The following is a 19,796-nucleotide window of genomic DNA, read 5'->3' as shown; positions in this document are numbered from 1 at the left end:
TTAGTGAATCATCTTATAGTCCTTAACAAGAAAGTATTTTTTCATCTTGATAGTAAAACTACAGACTTTATTTTAGCAAATATCCAGTAATACTTGTGCTCAGCTATCCTCTGCTTAGCTTATTGCTAACAGCTGTGTAACTGCTGAGATCTGCATCGTTTGTTGTCACAAATATTTTTTAGTTTGGGTCTTTCCTCTTGTGTGTGCTTCCCATTTAAATATTAAAAAAAAAAAAAAAGAAATTACTTCTTTAATGTAAATATTTAATACAATGCACACAGACCTGTTAACCTTTGCATTGAGGAGGCGTCCATCAGGGATGCTCCTGGTGTGTTTGCAGGTTGCAGAATAAATCACCACAAACCTGTCAAACCCTGAAGATGTATGCAAATGCCTGCGTCTCTTTAATCTGACATGTGTGTATCCTGCCTGATTTGAGATGGGAATTTTAATCCCACAGGAGCAATGCAGGAACTCCTGATGCTACCGCATTGCTGTGTGGAATTAGGAGCCAGCTGGTGTCCAGGTTTGAGGACTGTCTCTATTGTTGCTCAGGCCATTTTGTGGAAGAGCCGCAGGTGCAGGGGGCAGCTTTTATCCCAGAGCAGAGTGTTCCTGCCAGGCCCCTCTCTTTGGGAGAGAGGAGGCATGCACAAGTGTGAGGTTGTGAGAGCATGTGTGCTCTCTCTAACACAGAAAAATGATTGAGTCAGTGGGCTTATGTTTTATAGGGAATGTTGTGTGGGGACTATTGAAACCCATCCTTAAGCACCCAAAATTACTCTCTTCTGCCTTGATTTGAAGGAATAACAACTTTTTCAATGCAAAATTACAATGTTCTTGTTTTTTCGCAACAGGATGTTCAGATTTAGCTGCCCCACATTGTCACACCAAGACAGCACACTTTTCAGAGTTACGTTGTTACACTCGTACATTGTGTTAATTCTCTCTCCTTTTGCATGTACTCCTTGTGTTTATTAGACCTTCCAGACCTTTGTACACTCACAAAGACTGTAGTTGCTAAAGTGTATTCAGCTGTGGTCCGTGCCTAATGCAGCCTTGCTCTGCTCAGTATGAAACACTCCGTTTCTAATGTGTAATAATGTAACAGCCGAGGCTCCAAAGCAGCATGGTATGGTTTGCCTCATTAGGTGAAGCATTTTATTTAACTCCATGAAATTCCACTTTATGCCCAAGGAAGGTGTAAAATACTACAACATGTGTCATGTAGAAATAACAGGAGTTGTGTGCAACGGCCAGGAGGGCTCTGGTGTCTGTTTGAGGTGGCTCTAAAAGCCTTGGTTTTCAAGTAGATCTGTAGTTGGTGGCAGGTCATGTTTATGTAAAAATCAGAGCAGCAATTACATGCCTTCTACCTCTGTATTTTTAGTATGCCAATCAACCTGGGATCCAGGCACCAGAAGATGAGAGGATTAGTGGTAAAGAGCAAACATTTGCTTAAAAGCCAAGTAATTTTAGGTGTATTTAGATCTCTGTTCTCTCTTGCTTTCAACTCTTACTAGCGGGGCACTGAATAATAGGTAAGACATGCACTTTGGTTGAAAGTGGACCTCAGTTTCTTACTCTCCTTTCTGTGCATCTCTCCCTTTTCAGAGTCCCACTGGCTCTCTTCAATCTGGTTTCAGGCCAGGAATTGCTCCCTGTTCCCTTTTGTGGCTCTCCTGGGTCTTTTTACCTTTAGGGTCTAAAAACATTCTTGAAACATATGCCATTCTTAAATGGATATCTTCTGATAGAGGGATTTTTGCTGGAATGGCAGTGGAAATGTGAGGGAAGAAGGGGTGAGAGACTGGTTTTCATTGCTGAGCTTTGGCAAAGGGGAGACTTGTAAGATACAGAGCCCTTTGCACTTTTCTGTGTTCTTTAAGAGATCTTGATGGCAGTGGAAGGTGTATCCTGGGGTTTAAAGCTGGGTTGTTGGGAGAGCAAGCAACCTCAAAATACCCCTGAGAGGAAATCTGGTAGAAGCCTTGAAGCAGTGTTTTTGAGGCACAAGGGTCAGGACTGCACTTGCAGAATTGCCTTTATTTCCAGATGTCTGTGGGGATGAGTGGGACAAGGCAGGACAGCCTCTGAGGCACAGGGGCATTTGTGAGCTGTACCCAGAGACAATTACTTTTCTGGCCTTTTCAAGTGAGATCCTTCTTTCCACAGATGCTTTGGCACCTAATACTCCCCAAGGTGTTAAGGAATGCCAAAGGATTTAGTTTCTGGTAGCCTTTGTAGGCATCTGAACTAAATCTAGAGGCATGGTAGAAAAGATGCTGTGCTTTGGGTTTTCCACCTGGAATCTAGTTTGGATCCAGAAATTAGTGTTTATCCATGCCTTTGGATTTGAGTCCTGAAGCTTTACAGTGACCTGGTGATTGGGTACTGGTGTCAGCTTTCTGTATTTTTAGTAAACTTGGAAACTGGCCATAAAATAGGCAGGAGTGATAAAGCTTAAAACTGGGGGTTTATGCTTTGTCTGAAATAGAGGTCTGCTGCAATGAATAAAACCTAAGGCTGTATCTAACTAATCTAACTAGTAATGATTTACTTAAGGTTTACACAAGCATAAAGAATATTCTTCATGTGGCTTACATGCACAATTACTGTGCACTGATGCACTTAATTATCCCTTCTGTAAACTCACTGTCATTCTTCAGATTGTAAATGAAGCTGGTGTTGTCTAACACCTGTATTTTCTTGCAGAGATGTTCCTGAAGTAGTTACAACAGCTGATCTTTTATTCATGGTGGCATTTTTTCCTTTTAACAATGTTCTTACGCTTCTAGTTGACAAAACTCCATTGTTCCTTTTTTCAGAGCTAATAATAACTGCATCATCCAGCATGTTGTATAAATGCCTCAGTCCTTTGGTGACAGCTTTGCCCACCGTCAAAGCATTTGCAGTGTTATGCTGATCTCCAGTTACTGTGGTACAGCTGGGTTGAAGCAGCTGAGAGCAGTCTCCAAATTGAAATGGTTTTCAGGTAGCTCTTGAGTGGAAGTATCAGCTTTAAAGAACGAATATGGCTGTGTGGGCAGCAGATCCTTGTCTCTCTGCATCTCCATTCCTGCTTGCCACCCTTCTCCGTCCGGAAGCTCTGGTAATTTCAAACCTTGCCTGAGGGTTCTTGTGACTTTTCAGCGTGCAGAAGGTTTTTTGTCTTTTCTCCTTCTAAAAGGATTCATTTGTTGAAAACTAGTGGAAGACTGGCTCTTGGAAACTGTCATAAGGACAATTCCTTATTGGTAGCAACTTAAACAGCAGTTTCTCAAAACTCCCTAAGCAGAGTTTGTGCTACACAAGGGAGTGCTTCTACTTTACGCCAATGAAGGAGCTTTGGTGACTGCAAGAAGCAAAATTCTTTCTTTGCCTGACCCTTTTCCCATCAAGACCACATATTAACTAAGTTTTCCTAAAGCTTAGCAGCTGCAGCTTTGACAGGTGACAGTCACCTTCCTGTAACCCTGTGCTTGTAAAGGGTGTGCAAAAGAAGTAACTCACTTCAGTGGGGAGCCACTTCTGGGTCCACCCTTTCTTAATCCTTCTTTTGCCCCACTAACGAAACCAGCTGTCTAAACCTTACAGGTGTGGGCCAGCTCTTCAAAGGGCTGCAAAGAGGCTATCCCTGATCAGGGTGTTTTAAGTATCCATCTTGAGTGCCAGTGTTTGGGTTATGGACTGTGCTCTTGGAAGAAGATGGATCTTCCTCAGAAACTGGGGATAGCTTCCTTCTGGTGCCAACAGCATGTGGACAGTGCTGAGTAAAGCCCAACCATGAGTCCCTTGCATCCCATGTGTGGCTCAGCACATCAAGGGATAGCTCTTGGCAACATCAGCAAGGAAGGGCTTCTTTTAAACTGGAGAAATCCGGTGTAACATTGCTGAGTCCAGGGAACTGAGGCCTCAAGCTTGTGTGACGTGGGTAAAAAGAAAACTAAATCCCTGGGTTTAGCCAAGTATTCAAGCTGCAGTGTGGACATCTTCATGCTCTGTTGATGTCAAAGTTGTCTAGGGCTGAAAATGGTTCAGGCCAAGTTAAACTTTCTTTTTTTGTACTGATTTGCAAGCTGAGCTTAATTAGGTTGGCAGGAGGTGTTGTATCAGTGAATTAATTAATGCTCTGCTACTATATAAACTCAGCTTTGGTGCAAGTGCTTCTGACTTCAAGTAACAAAACACCTGAAACTTGCCATCCTGATGAGTGGAGACTAATACTGCTGCATGGTAGAATGTGCATTGCAGAGTGGTTTAAGAGATAACTGAGTGGACTGGAAATTTTAAAATAAAGCTGGCTGTTCCTGTCTTTAAAAAGCCCCAAAGCAAAATTTACTGAAAAACTTCCCTTTCTTTCCTGCATTCTTGCACACAAACCTAAACTATAATAGTACAGGGACTTTTAGGATGATAAGTTCTACTTGTTTGTGGGTTTTGGTGGGTTCTTTCCTTTTTTCCAGAAATACCAACTGTAACAAAACAGATCTTGGGACAAGACTCTTGTGCTACCTCTGTCACAATGGAGTAGAGAACAAAACCTGTTTTAAGATTCATTTGAATCAGAAATTGTATTTGTGAGACTATTTCCAAAACCAGTCTGAGAATGCAACATCATATTCTAAGACAGAAATTAGATGCACTTGAACTTGATCCTGTCCCTGAAAATAAGTAGAAAGCACAAGCATGGAAGATGTGCTGTGCAAAAGGCATGACTGGGCACCTCATCCTGTGTTCTGTCTGTGGAGGGAGGTGAACACATGAAGCAAGGAGTGGGAAACTGGCATTGCAGTGAGTAGGAAGCTGTTCAGACTTCATAGGGGATGTGATGGCATCTAAAATGCCTTCATTTTCTCTGCAGTTCAGCCCAAAACTGCAGTAGTCAGGTGCCTGTTGGTCCAAAGCCAGGGATCCCCTCGCTGGACAGGCTTTAGCATCCTACTGTGTTTAAGGACCTGAGCTGGTGTCTTACTCCTGCTTGAACATTTGTCACTCTGCCATCATTGACGTTCTTTTGGGAGCTGAGAGCTGCATTTCAAACTCTTCAATTTCATGTGTTTATGTACCTTGTTCATATCCTGTGTAACCAAACAAAAACTTAGCAGGCAGTTTAAGAATAACGATGTATGAAACTTCAGTTTAAATGAGCTTTTAATTGTTGCTCAGATTGTTTTCTCTATTAGTAAAAATGCTCATTCATTCCATATCAAGTGTTCAAAAAATACAGCAGATTTGAATATAAACGTGCAATAGAAATGAAAATATGCCACTTGTATGTGAACAGGATAGGCCAAGGATCTCTGGGGCGTGTTTTCCCTAGATTGGGAGCCCATACTTGTTAAGGCAGCATGAAGAGTATGAGTGAATTCCACACCTTGATTCGTAGAAAAAGTAAAGTCCTGAAGCCTAAATAATTTCCTGTACTTTTAAGTATAGGTCCAGTTTTATACTTGCTCCTCTGTTGCCTGCTAATGCCTTCAGCCTTTGGAGACAGACTCCAAGCATTGGAGCACCGTGCACTGGGTACCTGTTTATTAAACTCCACCTGCTCCACTGCAAAAAAACACTCAAACTGACATAATTTAATTTTTTGGAATTGACAAGATTATAATACAATTTTTATGTAAAAGGGATGGCATAATTCATACTGACTTGCTAGTGTAGTGACATGTCTGTGGTCTCTTGGCAGCTGGGACTTGGGGCTATTTTAAGACTGACAGTGTTGATGCTGTATGATGTTACTTAGTAGGCAGATAGTTCAGTATTTTAATCAAGGACAGAAGGAAGAGATGATGGCAAACTAAATTTCTCATGCTAAGAGCCTTTTCGTCTTTATTTAGACGTGCAATGACTTTTATGTGAACAGATCTCCTTTTTAATAGAACTTTTAAAATACTGCGCCTTTTCCAAGTGTAATTAATTTCTGGGAATAATAGTGTTTCATTACATTGTGTTTGTGTAAAGAATTAGGCTGTACAACCCAGGGGAGTGTCCATAGCTCTGTATTTCTATCATTGTTGTCAATTTGACTTCCTGTGGAGGAGTTTTTGCGTAACTTCTGTGACTGTTTAGCCCTGTGATTGATGATAGTAAATGGTCAAAGGACTGAAATGGGCAGCAAACCAGAACCTGTCCCAGTGCATCTGGTTATACATTACTTCATGAGTTGCTCCGTTTCGCTCTTCCTACTGCAAAGGTGGTGGCTACCTCTGTGGAAGCTCAGTGCCAAATTCCCTTTCAATTAAAATTTTTAGGGGAGAGCTGAAAGGACACCCTGGCAGAGAGACTTGTAAAGATAGTGTAGATATGGGCCATTAGCAGGAGGCATCTCTAGTTCTGACAACTGTTCTGTTTCCTTTCGTTTAATACTTATGCAAGTTTTTAGTTCAAACAGCTCAAAATTAGAATGAAACAAGACGTGGGGTGGAAAAACATCATCCTGCAGATTTGAATGTGGGCTATCTTCAGGTGCCTCCTAAAGAAAAGAGAAAATGATTTTAAAATACAAGTTCACATCTAAACACCTCTGTTAAAAGAACTCCTGTGCCCTCTGCTGAGGGCTGCCTTCCCAAAAAATCTGGCCTTGGCAGAACTCTCTGGGTCCTCTAAACTGATGTCTGGATTAACAGCTCAAGTAGGAGGTTGTAGCAGAACTACTCTGAGTTTACACCTAGAGAGTGAATCACCAGAGAGGTCATTGGTATTGCAGCTTTAACATAGGTGCCAGCTCTATAAAAAGAGATTTAACTTGAAGAGGATTGTGTAATGCCTTTGTGTAGTGTGTGAATGTGACTTTTTTTGACGAAGAAATACCAAGGCATCTGTGGAAACATTTTTGTTTGTCTGCAGGAGATGAGCAAACCAGTTGGAAGAAGCCTCAGTTAGACATGCTAGCAGGAAGCTCTTCCTTTAGAAGTGGTAGCTGTTGCTGGAAGACATTAAAATTGTTCATCCAAGTTCTAAACATAGCTTATTTATTCAAATTTTAGTCTAAAAACACCCAGTTACGAGACAAATGATGAATAGAGGTGTTAGGTAACTTCAGTAAGTCCTGAAAATGGCATGCAGTACAGGATTGAAGGTGTAACAGCATAGCTAACACTATTATATTAAATAACACTTCTTGGGTTTAGTTCAACACTAGCTGAAGGACTGATGTGTTTTTTCCCCTGAGTTTCTCAGGCTCTGGAAGGGCTCAACATGTGAACAAAGATGTCTTTCATAATAGGGAAGCTGTAAAGCAGCGTGTTGTTTGAAGTACTGAGAATTTAATCTTGTTACTAATTTTGACAAGTATTTCTACCCTGTCTGTCATTGCATTCAACACCTCTATAGTAATCCAGGCATGGAAGGTTTTATTTATCGTGTGGATTTACCCTTTGCTGGTAGCAGGGGGAAGAGAGATTGCGAGGAGGAGTATTTAACGTCTGCTTCATATTTTTCCCCTTCCCTAGTACATTGTGTATCTTTTCATTTTGTTCATACTTGCTTTTTTTATTTCTGTTTGTTATGTTGTGTAGTCTTGTACCAATGGCTACAAGCAGACCTCCATGGCAAGAGCTCAGACACTGCAGACAAAACCTCAGGTAAAGAGGGGTTAAGGATAAAACAATGATCAGGACCTCTCTGTTTCTATGTGTTCAGTCTTCTAACTCCTTTTGAATCAAATTAAAGATCACAGATCAAAATCAAAACCAAAACTCTTGGACTCTTTCATTCTTTTACCTAATTTAAATCAGTATTTGGTAATTTTTGTTCTATTTCTTGAAACTCTCTTGGCAGATGTGGTTCTCCAGCAAAATCCCAGTAGTGGTGTCAGTATACTGGTGGAGAGGAGACTGTGCTAGATCTCTGTGCTTGGCAGACTGAACACTATCTTTCATGAGGCCATATTGGAGGATACTAACCCAGAAATCTAACAAGGCTTAGTTATGTGGATTTGTGAACAAAGGGGCCCAGAAAGTTCAGCTCCACCAATTTCTGCTACAGAGACACAAAAGCTTCCTGACACCTCAAGGAAGCACATTTTGCACTCTAGATTTAAATAGCAATAGTGAGGTTCACACAGACACATAACCCCCCCAAAAAATTCCAGATAATTTAGATGTATTGATAGGGTACACATCCCCCTGTGACTTCCTGCTTAAATATGATCCATCAATTCCTTTACATATCGACATAAGAAAGTCAGGTTAGACGCTGCCCTCCTCCTCAGCCCCCCCAAATCCACTACCGTCTTATAGACAAGGCAGATTTTAAAACTTTGGAATGAGAACTGTTCAGTCTGCCTTGTCGCAGTCCTTCTTTTCATATCATCTCCATCCTCTGCTGTAAGATTATGAGAATATGTGGTCAGAAATAAGGCCTTTGAGTTAATGTCCTTGAACTCTGATCAGCCTCCCACTGCCACCTTGGCATCCTGGGGAGGCATGGAAGAAAAGCAGCAGAGCACAGTTTCTGCACTACTTAAACTAACCAGTTCCTGAGCCTGACAATTAACAGCTTGCTTGCTCCCCAGCCAAGCACTGTTATTCCTGTGCCTGCATTGTTTTCTCACTCACACATTGTGTATTATTTGCTTCTCATGCAGGGTCATCCTGTTATTTAATAAGCTTAACAAAATTCCATCTGCAGGGAGAGAACATAGCTGCGTGTGCTGAGAGCTTTTAATTAGAGGTAGCTATCACAGAGGTGGTCACCATGAGCACTGTGCATAGTTGTGCTCCCAGAATGTTCCTCTAAAGGAATAAAAGATATTTTTGTTTCTGTAGTCACAAGCATTCCTGTCCACATTCCAGAGCTTGGAAGGAGTGACAGATAGCTCACATTCCCTGGTCCAGAGGGTGTGGGTGGAGGATGCCTCTGCCTATTTGGTACATGGCTTTGTATGCCTCTGTCACTGTGATAATTAATTGAAGCAGATCTGCTTAAAACTTAAGATCACTAAATTTTTACATAGGATCACTCTTAGGAAAGTCATCATGATTAACAACTTCACTGCTGTAGCTGAGTTTCCCTAGTAATTGTATCCTTCATCCAAAACATGGATCAGGCTTATTTTCTAATTTTGAGCAATCTTTTTGTTTTGAAATGAAATTAGCACAGTTTTTTCTTGATCTAGCATCCATCGCTTCACCATTTGTTTTTAATTTGAAACTAGATGTCCCTTTAAAAGCCAGCTCCTTAAAAGGAAGGCACAAGTTGTTTAAGAGTGCCATTAACAGGATGTAGCATCCAAATGAAATAGAAGTTGAATCTGAAACGTTTTACACAATTTTTAAAAGTACTTTAATTTTTTTTTTTTAATATCCTGAAAGCAAAAGGATTCAATTCAAACCCAATTTTGTAATTTGCCTCTGATAGGCAGCTGTCTCTGTAAGTTGTGCTGCTTGCATGGGCAGCACTCATCAAATACAATGCTCCTGTCCATATTCATAGTACTGTTATCTGGCCATTAGTATTTTGGCAAATGGATTCAATTTGCATTTGATACTTGGTTCACTTTTAATGTGCCTTGCTAATCCTGTTTGGAAAGTTAGCAAAGAAGCACTTAAAAGCACGTAGGAGATTTAATGAAAATTCACTGTTTGCCCAGAGTAACAGCTAAGTAAATTCTCTCTGCCATGTGTGACCCAGCAGGTCAGAACTACCAAGGCTGAGAGCTGATAGCATCAGGTACCCTTCAGTCCAGATCCCTTCCCTTATGTTTGCCAAGAAGATTCTGCTCCCTGTGGTTCTCTTCCAGCTGCATGTCAGTGTGGAGCTGGCTGTCATGGTCCATGCCTCTCAGCTGGTTTTGGTGAGAGTTGGGGTGTTTCCTGCTAGTTTGGGCAAATGATGACATTTCACCCTCATACACAGGCTGCTCCTGTCATAGCCTTGTACTGTTTCTTTCCTAAATTATGTATCTCCTCTAAAAGCTTGCGCTGCTTGTCTTTCCATGAGGCAGCTTTGTATGGAGGGTGCAATGTCATGTCCTTTCAAGCTAACGACACATTGATTTACTCCAGTGTGGTGTCTTGGCTCTTCTCTTTTCCCTCATGATCACTGATTGAGAGAATTGTATTTTCTGTGTGTGTGTTTTACCTTAAGTTTATCTTTTTCTTAAACCACTGGAGTAGTAAAATGCAAACACTGCAGAGACTCTGGAGAGGTAAGTTGTTTGTGCCATTTACTTTTCTGGCTAAAATGAATCCATGTTGTCAGCCTACGGGGACATTGTAACTGCTGGTTTTGGGCAGCTGGATTTCTTAAAGCAATGCTTATACTTGATAACCAAAACTTTTTCTTTTTGGTCATGAGAAAGGAAACCTTTAAAGAAATTTAAACTTCAGCAGTCACTTACTGTAAGTGGTGGAGAACTTCATGAAGTCACCCAGATATTCTCTTCTAACTTTTAATAGAAGCAACCAAATAAATTTAGCATCAACTACCTGTCTTTCTGCCAAGTCACGGTGGTAAGGTAGCCTATGTCAGATGTGAGAATGATTGAAGATCTAATTAGGAAATAACCTCATGCAGATTTGTTTGATTATGCAAGCATGTTAATTACTGTTTGATTCTAAGAGCTAAAAATGTTGCTGAGTATGTCTAAGTACAAACCTGGAGACAGAATTTTTGCTGGTTTTACTTGTTGGGATCTTTATTTTGTAGAATTTTAGGAATTGGTGGACTTCCTATCTTTAATGGATTTACAAGGAACTTTTGGACCAAAATAAGAGGTTATTCTACTGCCATGTTCTGAAATAGAGAAGTGGTCTCTGGTTTTGTGTAATTGTCTGAACTTGTAACTGAGCATGAGGAGGATCTTCATAGATCTTGTGCTCTGGACTGCCATAGCAGCTCATGGCAAGTCAGGTCCAACTTGGCAGAAGTGATGAACTAACCAACTAAACCCTGACATACCTTTTGATGTGATCCAGTTTAGCTGATAACCTCAGTTTTCTTTATTGCTATGATGCATACACTTTTGCTGGATTTCTGGTTTGCCTTAAGCAATTCCAGAAGCAGGCTGGCTTCTCCTGCCAGAGCTCCTCTTGTAGAATTGTAGAATCATTACTTTGGAAAAGACCTTTAGGATCACTGAGTCCAACCATTACCCAGCACTCCAAATCCACCACTGAACCATGTCCTAAGTGCCACATCTACATGTCTTTTAAGTATTTCCATGGTGACTCAACCACTTCCCTGGGCAGCCTGGTCCAATGCTTGATAACCCTTTCTGTGAAGAAATTTTTCCTAATATTCAGTATAAACCTTCACTGGTGTAATGTGGGGCCATTTCCTCTGGTCCTGTCACTTGTTGCCTGGGAGAAGAGACCAACCCCCACCTTGTTACAACCTCCTTTCAGGGAGTTGGAGACATCAAGAAAGTGTCTCTCCCCCAGTCCCCTCAGCCAGGTCTCATCCTATCTTTCCCTTCCCCAGGAAACACAGCTGTAGCGTTTAGTGCTAAAAGAAAAATAACTGTGCAGTCATTAAGGTTGGAAAAGACCTTTAGAATTGTCAAATCCAACCATTAACCTGGCACTGCCTTTTTACTACTAAACCATATCCCCAAGTGCCACATCCACAGGTTTTTTGAACACTTCCAGGATGGTAATTCCACCACCATGATGCTGCAATATGTCTACTGAGGGGAACTCCATTAACAGAATCACTGTGAAATAATTTGTATGCTGATAACTGGATGCATTTCTGCCTGATGTCTAATTTCAGTCTTCCTCTTTGCACTTGCTGGATTCTTTGTGTGGCAGAAGTCTGTCCTTGAAATTTGATGTAGAAAAAATAAATGTTTAATTTTCACACAGGACTTGTAATATAAAAAAGATCATCTGTAATGAATCCTTGAATAATTTATAATAGCCAAGAGGTGCTCATATTTTTTATTGACCTTAAAGACAGCTTCTAACAAACTTGACGGAAAGTGCTCTTTCAGTGACTAAGTAAAGCCATCTCTCAATACTCAAGCTATAGGGGAAGGTCAAGAATCCAGCTGATTGCAAGGTCTTTTTCTATAAAATTTCAGCAGTGATTTTTCTCTTGACAATATATTTCTATTCTGTAAATACTTACCAGTAAGCTGTTGTGCAACTGCAGTAAGATTTTGTGGAAAGGAGGGTAAGGTCACACTGAATGGGAATCTTTTCTGTTTCTCTTTTAAGAGTAGTACCTCTGTTGAGAGTTAAAATGTCCATCAGATTTCACCAAAAAAAAAAAAAAAAAAAGAAAAAAAAAGAAAACCCAAGCCAGCTCTCTCTGAAGCCTCACTGCTGTTTTGAGTCATTATTTCTTCATTTGTTGCAGGAGAGAACTTCGACCAGAGTCCCCTAAGAAGAACCTTCAAGTCCAAAGTTTTGGCCCATTATCCTCAGAACATTGAGTGGAATCCCTTTGACCAGGATGCTGTCAACATGGTAGGTAGAGAAAAACTCTCTTCTCAAATTGTTACGTGACAGTGTCAGCTCTCGAGAGGTTCCTGAGTTGTTTACAGCCAGCCCTTGTGATGCTCTTGTGATCTTGTGATTGTGGTGCTTCTGCTGGGATTAAGAGCACTCACTGGGCATGATGCATGAAAAGCTGTAGAGGAAGAGGTATTGTGAAAACTCATGATGCTTTCAGGCCCAACAAAAGTAAAGTGCTGCGTTTCCCTCGTTGGTTCTAAGTCTGCTGCATGATGAAACAAGTCTAACCACCATCCCAGGGACTGGGTGAGAAGGCGTGTGGTCACCTGGGATACCTATCCACAGGTAGGAAGGAGGGGCAAACCAATTAATTTTTAAGATACTGATATCCATGTGAGGTTTTTGAATACAAAGCACCTTGATTCTGCAGACAGCAAGGGAAGAGGAATCTTTACACAGAAGCTGGAACTTATCTAAACCACAGCTTTTGCTGGGTCATCACTTTTAATGGCACCTCTGCACCAATACATCTCCTGTACATCTCTTTCCTCTCAGTTATATTTGATGTGAGCATCCGTGTGGCTGAGTCCCATGGACTGGGAAGGGAGGAGAAAACAGTTCCTGGAGTGGGGACAGTGACAACTGAAAGACTGATGGTCCCCTGAGAATTTTTCTGAAGAACTGGTAGTTAAAGGATGATTCTAAAATCACCAAAGCACTTGTTAAGAACATAACCTGACAAAGACAACAGATTACTGGTATTTGAGCTTCCCGGTACAGAAAATGCCATTTGTTTCTTCATTTAAAAGTAACCAATTGTTGTAACAACAGCATTAAACAATATTACTCATAGCTGTTTTCAAAAATGTGTATTGGGTCTAACTCAATTTTGGAAAATTAGGGGGCCCCTTCCCCCAGTCTAGTTTAGGTGTGCTTTGCATTTGAGGAAGGTAGGATAGCACACTACCTGCTTCAAAACAGAACTGACCTCATTGTATGGCGCAGGCGTGAAGTCAGGAGAATCTCCTGACCCTCACCCAGCAGACAGAGAGGTGGGGAATACATAAAACCCACATTAAGTTGGCTTTTGCAAATGCAAAAATGCATTTGGAACTTTCCTGCAGTCATGGAGGTGTAGAAACCTGGAGTTCATCTCAATTTCCACTGAATTTCATTTTTAGCATCCTGCCAAATATTTAACATGAAAGTACAGGAGCTGGAAGTAGCAGTGACACAGAGAGCTGATCGTGTGGCATTGCACGTGCATAGAAAGGCAGAGATGAGCCTGGTCACGCCCTCTGCCTGCTGACAGCTGGGGATTTCTGTCTTCTGCTTCCAAACGTGCACTGCTGGAGCTGGGGTGGTATTTGGGCAGGTCTCCACATCACTTTGCTTATACAGAAGGCACGAGGGACTCGGAGCCATGCTTCCTCAGCACTTAAGATGGTAATAGCTCAACTGCCACAGCTGTTTATGCCTTTTAGTTCTGCCTTTGAACTGGGGGTGTTCCAGGACGAAGTGGTGAGGGGCGTGCAGCAGGAATAAAGCAGCTGGAATTGCTGCGTTATTTGTCTCTCATGTTACAGTTGAGAATGTCTAATATTCATGAAGTGTGATCATAGTATCAGACAAAAATGGAATGCTAAAACCAGCAGGAGACCTATTAAAATAATTGAACTGAGCTGCATTCAACTAAAGTCAAATATCTGAAGAACACATTTTTCATTTGCAATGTGTCTTGGAGAAAAAAAAAGCGTTTACTAACAGCAGCAGTATTTAATGATCTTTTAAATTATCTTTTGGAAAACTTCTTTATTGTTTTGATCTGAAACATAATTTAAAGTAATATCCACCTCCACAGAATCCCTTGAGGCAATTATTGGCCTTTCTGATCTTGCCTTGCTGCATTAGTTCTGCCTATGTGTTTGCTTTATGTGAGCTTCCAGAAGCAATTTTCCTCAGAGAAGAAAATGCATAAATCCTTGAAGGTTAACTTGTGAGAACTCTGGCTTTGCTGGATGCCTAAGGAATTTCAATTGCCTTCTGGAACCATCCTGTCGCTTTAAAAATAGCCCCCTGAAGTCCCAAGCAATCAAGCTGCCAAAGAGTCATGTTTTCTCTCTGTTTCAAAGTGTGTGTCAAAGTACAGAGTTCTCTTTAATAGGGAATTGTGTCTTTCCCCCCCACTGCTTTTTGTGATTATCCTTGCCTAACTCACATACTATCTTCTGTGGCCATTATGCAAGTAAGTGTTGTACCAAACTAAAGTTCTCAGTAGAGAGAAACAGAAATTTTTAGGAAATGAGCCTCCTATTTTAGCCCTCTGATTCATCAAGGTATATATATATCTTTGCCTGTGTTTCTGAAGCTCAAGGAAGCATTATCTGTTTAACGTCTCATGTACTGAAATAAAAGAATTAAAGGTTCCCTGGTGGAATTGGAAGGAGCAGGCTTTAACACAAACAAAAACATCTTTCCACCCCCTCACCCACAGTGCAATTTGGGTATGGAGCTTGCTGCCATGGCAAGTTGTGAACATGAAAAATATGTAGATGCTTAAAAAGTGAAAAGAAGGATCTAATGGAGAAGAGATGAACCAATACTAGTGGGCAGTGGTCCAGGGGGGGACCTTTGGTTCAGAAATATCTGCAAATGATGAAGGAGAAGAAGGAGGGAGGGATTATGGTGGGGGGGTGTGTGTGTGTGTCCTGCCTCTGTGCTTGGGGAAGGGGTACCTCCTACTCATGTTATGGATACTCAGGTTATGGATTAGTTGATACCTTTTTATCTATCCTTGTGCAGCTTCCTTTTGTTTTTACAAACCATCTTTGTTATAAGCCTTGTTGCAAATATGGTGTAATTCCATGGTTTTCTGCTGATGGTTGTGTTTAAATATAAATAGTGAAGTGCTCTGGAAACCAAAATCAGTAATCTTGGATAGTTCTCAGTGTTTATACAAAGATGCAATGCAAGTGACTGACTGTGTTCTCAGCAATAGTGAGCCAGACTCACACCAGCCGGGTAAGATTTCACCCCCCTTAGCACATCCCAAGCCACTCTCCAACACTCTCCTGTGGCATGTGTGACACAGATGAGATGGGAAGTGATTGATGTCCGAGGCCCTAAGATGAAAGTTTTCATGCATTAACCACAAATTCAAAGCTTTCTGTACTGCTGGAAAATGAGTACAGGCTCTTCCTTTTGATCTTAGCTTCTTAAGCGACTCCTGGTCATTCCTCCTGGCTCAGTTCTTCCCATCTTCTTTTTTTTTTCCCTCTGCTTTTTCCCATGTCCTCTTCTAGGTCTAACAACAGCAGGAGTCTCTGGGCCAAGGTTTGCAGCTAGGGTCTTAAAAGGTCAATATTCTGCATGTGTCAAGTTGTGGCTGAAACTTAATAGATGGGCATCCCTTTGTGTATGTTTACTCAGTATATAAAGGACGAGGGAATAATAATTAAGTCTTGGAGGAAATTTATTTAAACAGCCTTCTGAAACTCTCAGCTGATCTGAATTTCCCTAATGCCTATCTGTGCCTGATTGTAATAGTGTATCTAATTTGCTTGTCCAGGTATTTTTCTGTAAAGTGAAGAAAATATAATCTCTGATAGCACTGAGATTTAAGCCTATGATTTCAGCCTGGCTGGCTTTGATAAGGCTTATAGCCACCATTGAAAGCCCGCATTCTAGAAATAAATTTTTATTAAGCTAGCCTGCCAAAAAATGAGGTTAAGAGAGATCTTTATTGTGCAGAATAAATTTAAATAAAGTGTGAAACAAGGATTTTTTACTACTTCTTTACTGGAGAAGCCTTAACCATGGCACTGCTGTTAATGTCTCAATAAAAGCTATAAAGCTTTTGAATAAAAAAGTGGCTGCTCTTCAGAACTGGTTCAAGCTGCAATTTCATGGTTTGTGTCAGCAAAGCCCATCAATTGAATTAAATTCTTCTGCCAACTCCAGGCTACTTATTTCCCTACACATTACCTTTTTGAGCAATACATAAGAGCTGTCCTGGATAATTTAGGGGCCTGATAGCCTGTTGTGAGGTGAGTCTGGACCACTTGCCTAATTCCCAGCTTTATCAGGCTGTTGAGTGGTCTCTGCAAGGTGCACTGCTGAAGTTCAGGGTAGGATGTGCCTGAAAATATACAATTATTTCTCCTGACCTCTTCCAGCCTCAGAAGAATTTACTCCTGATCAAGGTGATACATTAGGGGACGCACTCAGCTATGAGTAGGTTCACATCCTGTGGTGAAGTTGGCTTCTACTGTTGCCTTTTTTGAAAAGGAACACTTTGAAGGTTCTCCTTCTCTTCTATCCTTTTATTTCTTTAGATTGTACAAATAAAGCTTTAGTTCTTGGTTTATAAACATAGCTATTTAGCTAGAACATGAGGAGTTTCCTGCTGATGCACATTCAAACAAGTTTTGCTGGATGGTTTTTATTTTGTATTAGGTGGCTGATAGCATTCCCAAAGAATGTCTGGAAAAATGCCTTGATTTATCACTAGGGCCATGCTTCAGAGAAACACCCAGTGTAGTAGAATCACTGCAAGGGATTTTGCTGAGTAGTAAATCAAAAACAAGGCTTTCATAGATTTTGGGTGTTTCCCTCCCTGCCCCGCCTTTTTTCCAATCTAAGCTATTTGGTAGCACTTAGAGAAGAAAGTAAATGTAATAGCTGCCAGACAGTTGGGGTTTGGTTTGTTTGTTGGGTTTTTTTCCCAGAAAATTAGGGAAGATCAAAGAATTCCAAGAAGTCTATGTAATTTAAATTCAGTGGTATAAGATGCTTCCTTGGCTCTCTGATTTTAGAGTACTGTAGGCATGATATATGCAAATGAGAGCAAAAATGGATGTTTTTATATGATGCTTAAGTAAATAACACAAAGGCTATTCAGCAGTGAAAACAGTTTCAGCAAGTAATGAAAATGAGTTGTAATGACTTAATAGATGGGTTATTTTGGAGGGTGCTTTCCTTTCTTCACTCATGTCTCCCTCTTAAGTAGCATCAGTTTTAGGCTGTTTGTTCTTGGATCATTTTTATGTTTAAAGGTAAATGGCTTGTTGTGATGCAGCAGATAAAAAGAATGTGCCTGTACAGCAAAAATAAAAACCAAAATTGTCTCTTAAGTAACTCTCTTTTCTTTTCTCCTTTCTTAGCTGTGCATGCCCAAGGGGCTGTCTTTCAGGACGCAGGCGGATAACAGGGACCCGCAGCTGCACTCGTTCATCATCACCAGGGAGGATGGCTCCCGCACGTACGGCTTTGTGCTCACGTTCTACGAGGAGGTCACGAGCAAGCAGATCTGCACAGCCATGCAGACACTGTACCAGATGCACAACGCAGAGCAGTACAGCAGCGTCTGCGCCTCCTCCTCCTGCAGCATGGACTCCCTGGCCAGCAGCATTGACGAGGGCGATGCCACGTCCCTCGCCAAGCTCCAGCGCTACAACTCCTACGACATCAGCAGGGACACGCTCTACGTCTCCAAGTGCATATGCCTCATCACCCCTCTGCCCTTCATGCAAGCCTGCAAGAAGTTCCTGATCCAGCTCTACAAAGCAGTGACCTCCCAGCAGCCACCACCTCTGCCCCTGGAGAGTTACATCCACAACATCCTCTATGAGGTGCCCCTGCCGCCCCCAGGGAGGTCGCTCAAGTTTTATGGGGTTTACGAGCCCATCATTTGCCAGAGACCTGGGCCCAACGAGCTGCCGCTCTCTGACTACCCTCTGAGGGAGGTCTTCGAGCTGCTGGGCCTGGAGAACCTGGTCCAGGTTTTCACCTGTGTTCTTCTGGAGATGCAGATCCTTCTGTACTCACAAGGTGGGCACTCACCCAGCAATGCCTGTTTCCAGCAGGCAGTTCCTGGGCAGCTGCAGCCACAGGAGCTCTTCGAATTTAATGTTATATGGAGCTAAGGTTGATTTTTGAAATGTGAGAATGGATTAAAAAAACAAGAGAAATGAGTGTGTCCTAATGAAAGCACTAAATAATTGTTTCCTCCAGGCAGTCTAGGTGCTGCTTGTTTAATTATGCATTGTATTTATCACTTGTGGCAGCTAGCAATAGAATACATTTGATTATTATCCTCACACTGCCCTTGATCATGCAAGACAGCATGAAATTAATCCTATCTTCTTCAAAAATACCAGCAGAAAGTAATACATCTTGCAGAAGACACTCTTGCTACTTTGTTTTTCAAATTTCAGTAGCGTATCAAAGTCTGGTGAAATTTCGTGCTTCCCATATGATGGATATATTCTTGTTAGAACACTGAGAGTCTTTTAGCACTTGGAGGCTAAAGATTTAATGGTGGCTTGAAACTGAGTGGGGTTACAGGTCATTCCTTTTTAGTCCTGCTTGAGATATTTGGGAACTTTGCTGACAAGGATACTGGTACTTCTTTTTGAGCCCCTAAGAATGGAGTTGGCCAAGCATTGGCAGAAGTTGCTTGCACAGAGCCTGTCCGTGTTGAAGTGTGCCAGCAAACTTTGGAAAATCTGGTCTTTACCTTTTGTCCTATGGTTGTGTCTTTCTGTAATAGTGGAATACTCTGCTGGAGGTTTGGGGAATCCTGACTTAGCACTGGGATTTTATACCCCTGTTACTGTTTCCTGTACGATGTTGATTCCTCTGAGTCTGGCCCTGGTTGTATTTGGATGCCCAACATGTCAAGTTCAAGTTTTTCTGCTGATTTTCAAAGGGATGTTCAGACTTTCTGGGTGTTCCTCTAAGTCTCACTGGAAGCCTGTCCATGTAATTTAGGTTCCCAAATGGCATCTGTGATTTCCTACATTAGGAAAATGTGCATCAGGGAAAAAATTTTGGGGGTGGGGCAGTGGTTTCATCAGAGTAGAATGAAAAACCTGGAGCCAGGAGGTACACATACCTTTTAGTGAAAAGATGCTGAATACCTAGACTTTTCAAGAGAAGTGATTCAAGCAGCAAACAGCTTGAAATGGAACGGGGAGAGAGGATGGGAAATAGTCTAAAATGAGTGTGGATAATGAACCTTAAGGCTCCAGAAGGGATCGCTTGGGTTTGTCATATAAAAGAAAAGGTCAGGAAGTGTGTAATGGTAATGCTAATAACTAAATGACTGAGAATGGGGAAAAATGTTCAGGGAGGTGGAAAGAGGGTAGTTCTTCTGCAAATGACTGAATTCAAAGGATTGGTAGTTCTTTGCAGAGCTCTTCTCCACATGGACTCCAGGGGTTTGCTTTCAAGAACTGAAAATGAAAGGTTTTATCTTCTCTCAGTTTGAAGTGTGAGCAGAAATCCTGCTGTTAGTTTTGATTAGGCTGCTTTTCCCTTCCCTCCTGCTTCTCTGTGTGTGTGTGTGCACTTACCCCTTTCTTCCTTGGATTGAATCATGCTGCCTTT

General features: G+C 41.5%; 1 protein-coding gene across 4 annotated transcripts in view; it reads left to right on the top strand.

Annotated features, from left to right (window-relative positions):
* Positions 1-19,796, top strand: part of DENND5B (DENN domain containing 5B) — a 104,899-nt gene that overhangs the window by 35,979 nt on the left and 49,124 nt on the right. For 2 of the 4 annotated variants that reach the window (XM_039570752.1, XM_039570750.1), the window contains exons 2-4: positions 7,524-7,589; positions 12,310-12,419; positions 17,570-18,236. In XM_039570752.1, coding sequence (XP_039426686.1) covers positions 7,524-7,589; positions 12,310-12,419; positions 17,570-18,236 — 843 coding nt within the window. The remainder of the gene's footprint in view (positions 1-7,523; positions 7,590-12,309; positions 12,420-17,569; positions 18,237-19,796) is intronic. The other 2 variants (XM_039570754.1, XM_039570751.1) reach the window with 1 other exon arrangement.

The sequence above is a fragment of the Corvus cornix genome, chromosome 1A (genome assembly GCF_000738735.6).
Source record: "Corvus cornix cornix isolate S_Up_H32 chromosome 1A, ASM73873v5, whole genome shotgun sequence".
NCBI lineage: Eukaryota > Metazoa > Chordata > Aves > Passeriformes > Corvidae > Corvus > Corvus cornix.
This window is presented reverse-complemented; position numbering and strand designations above follow the sequence as displayed.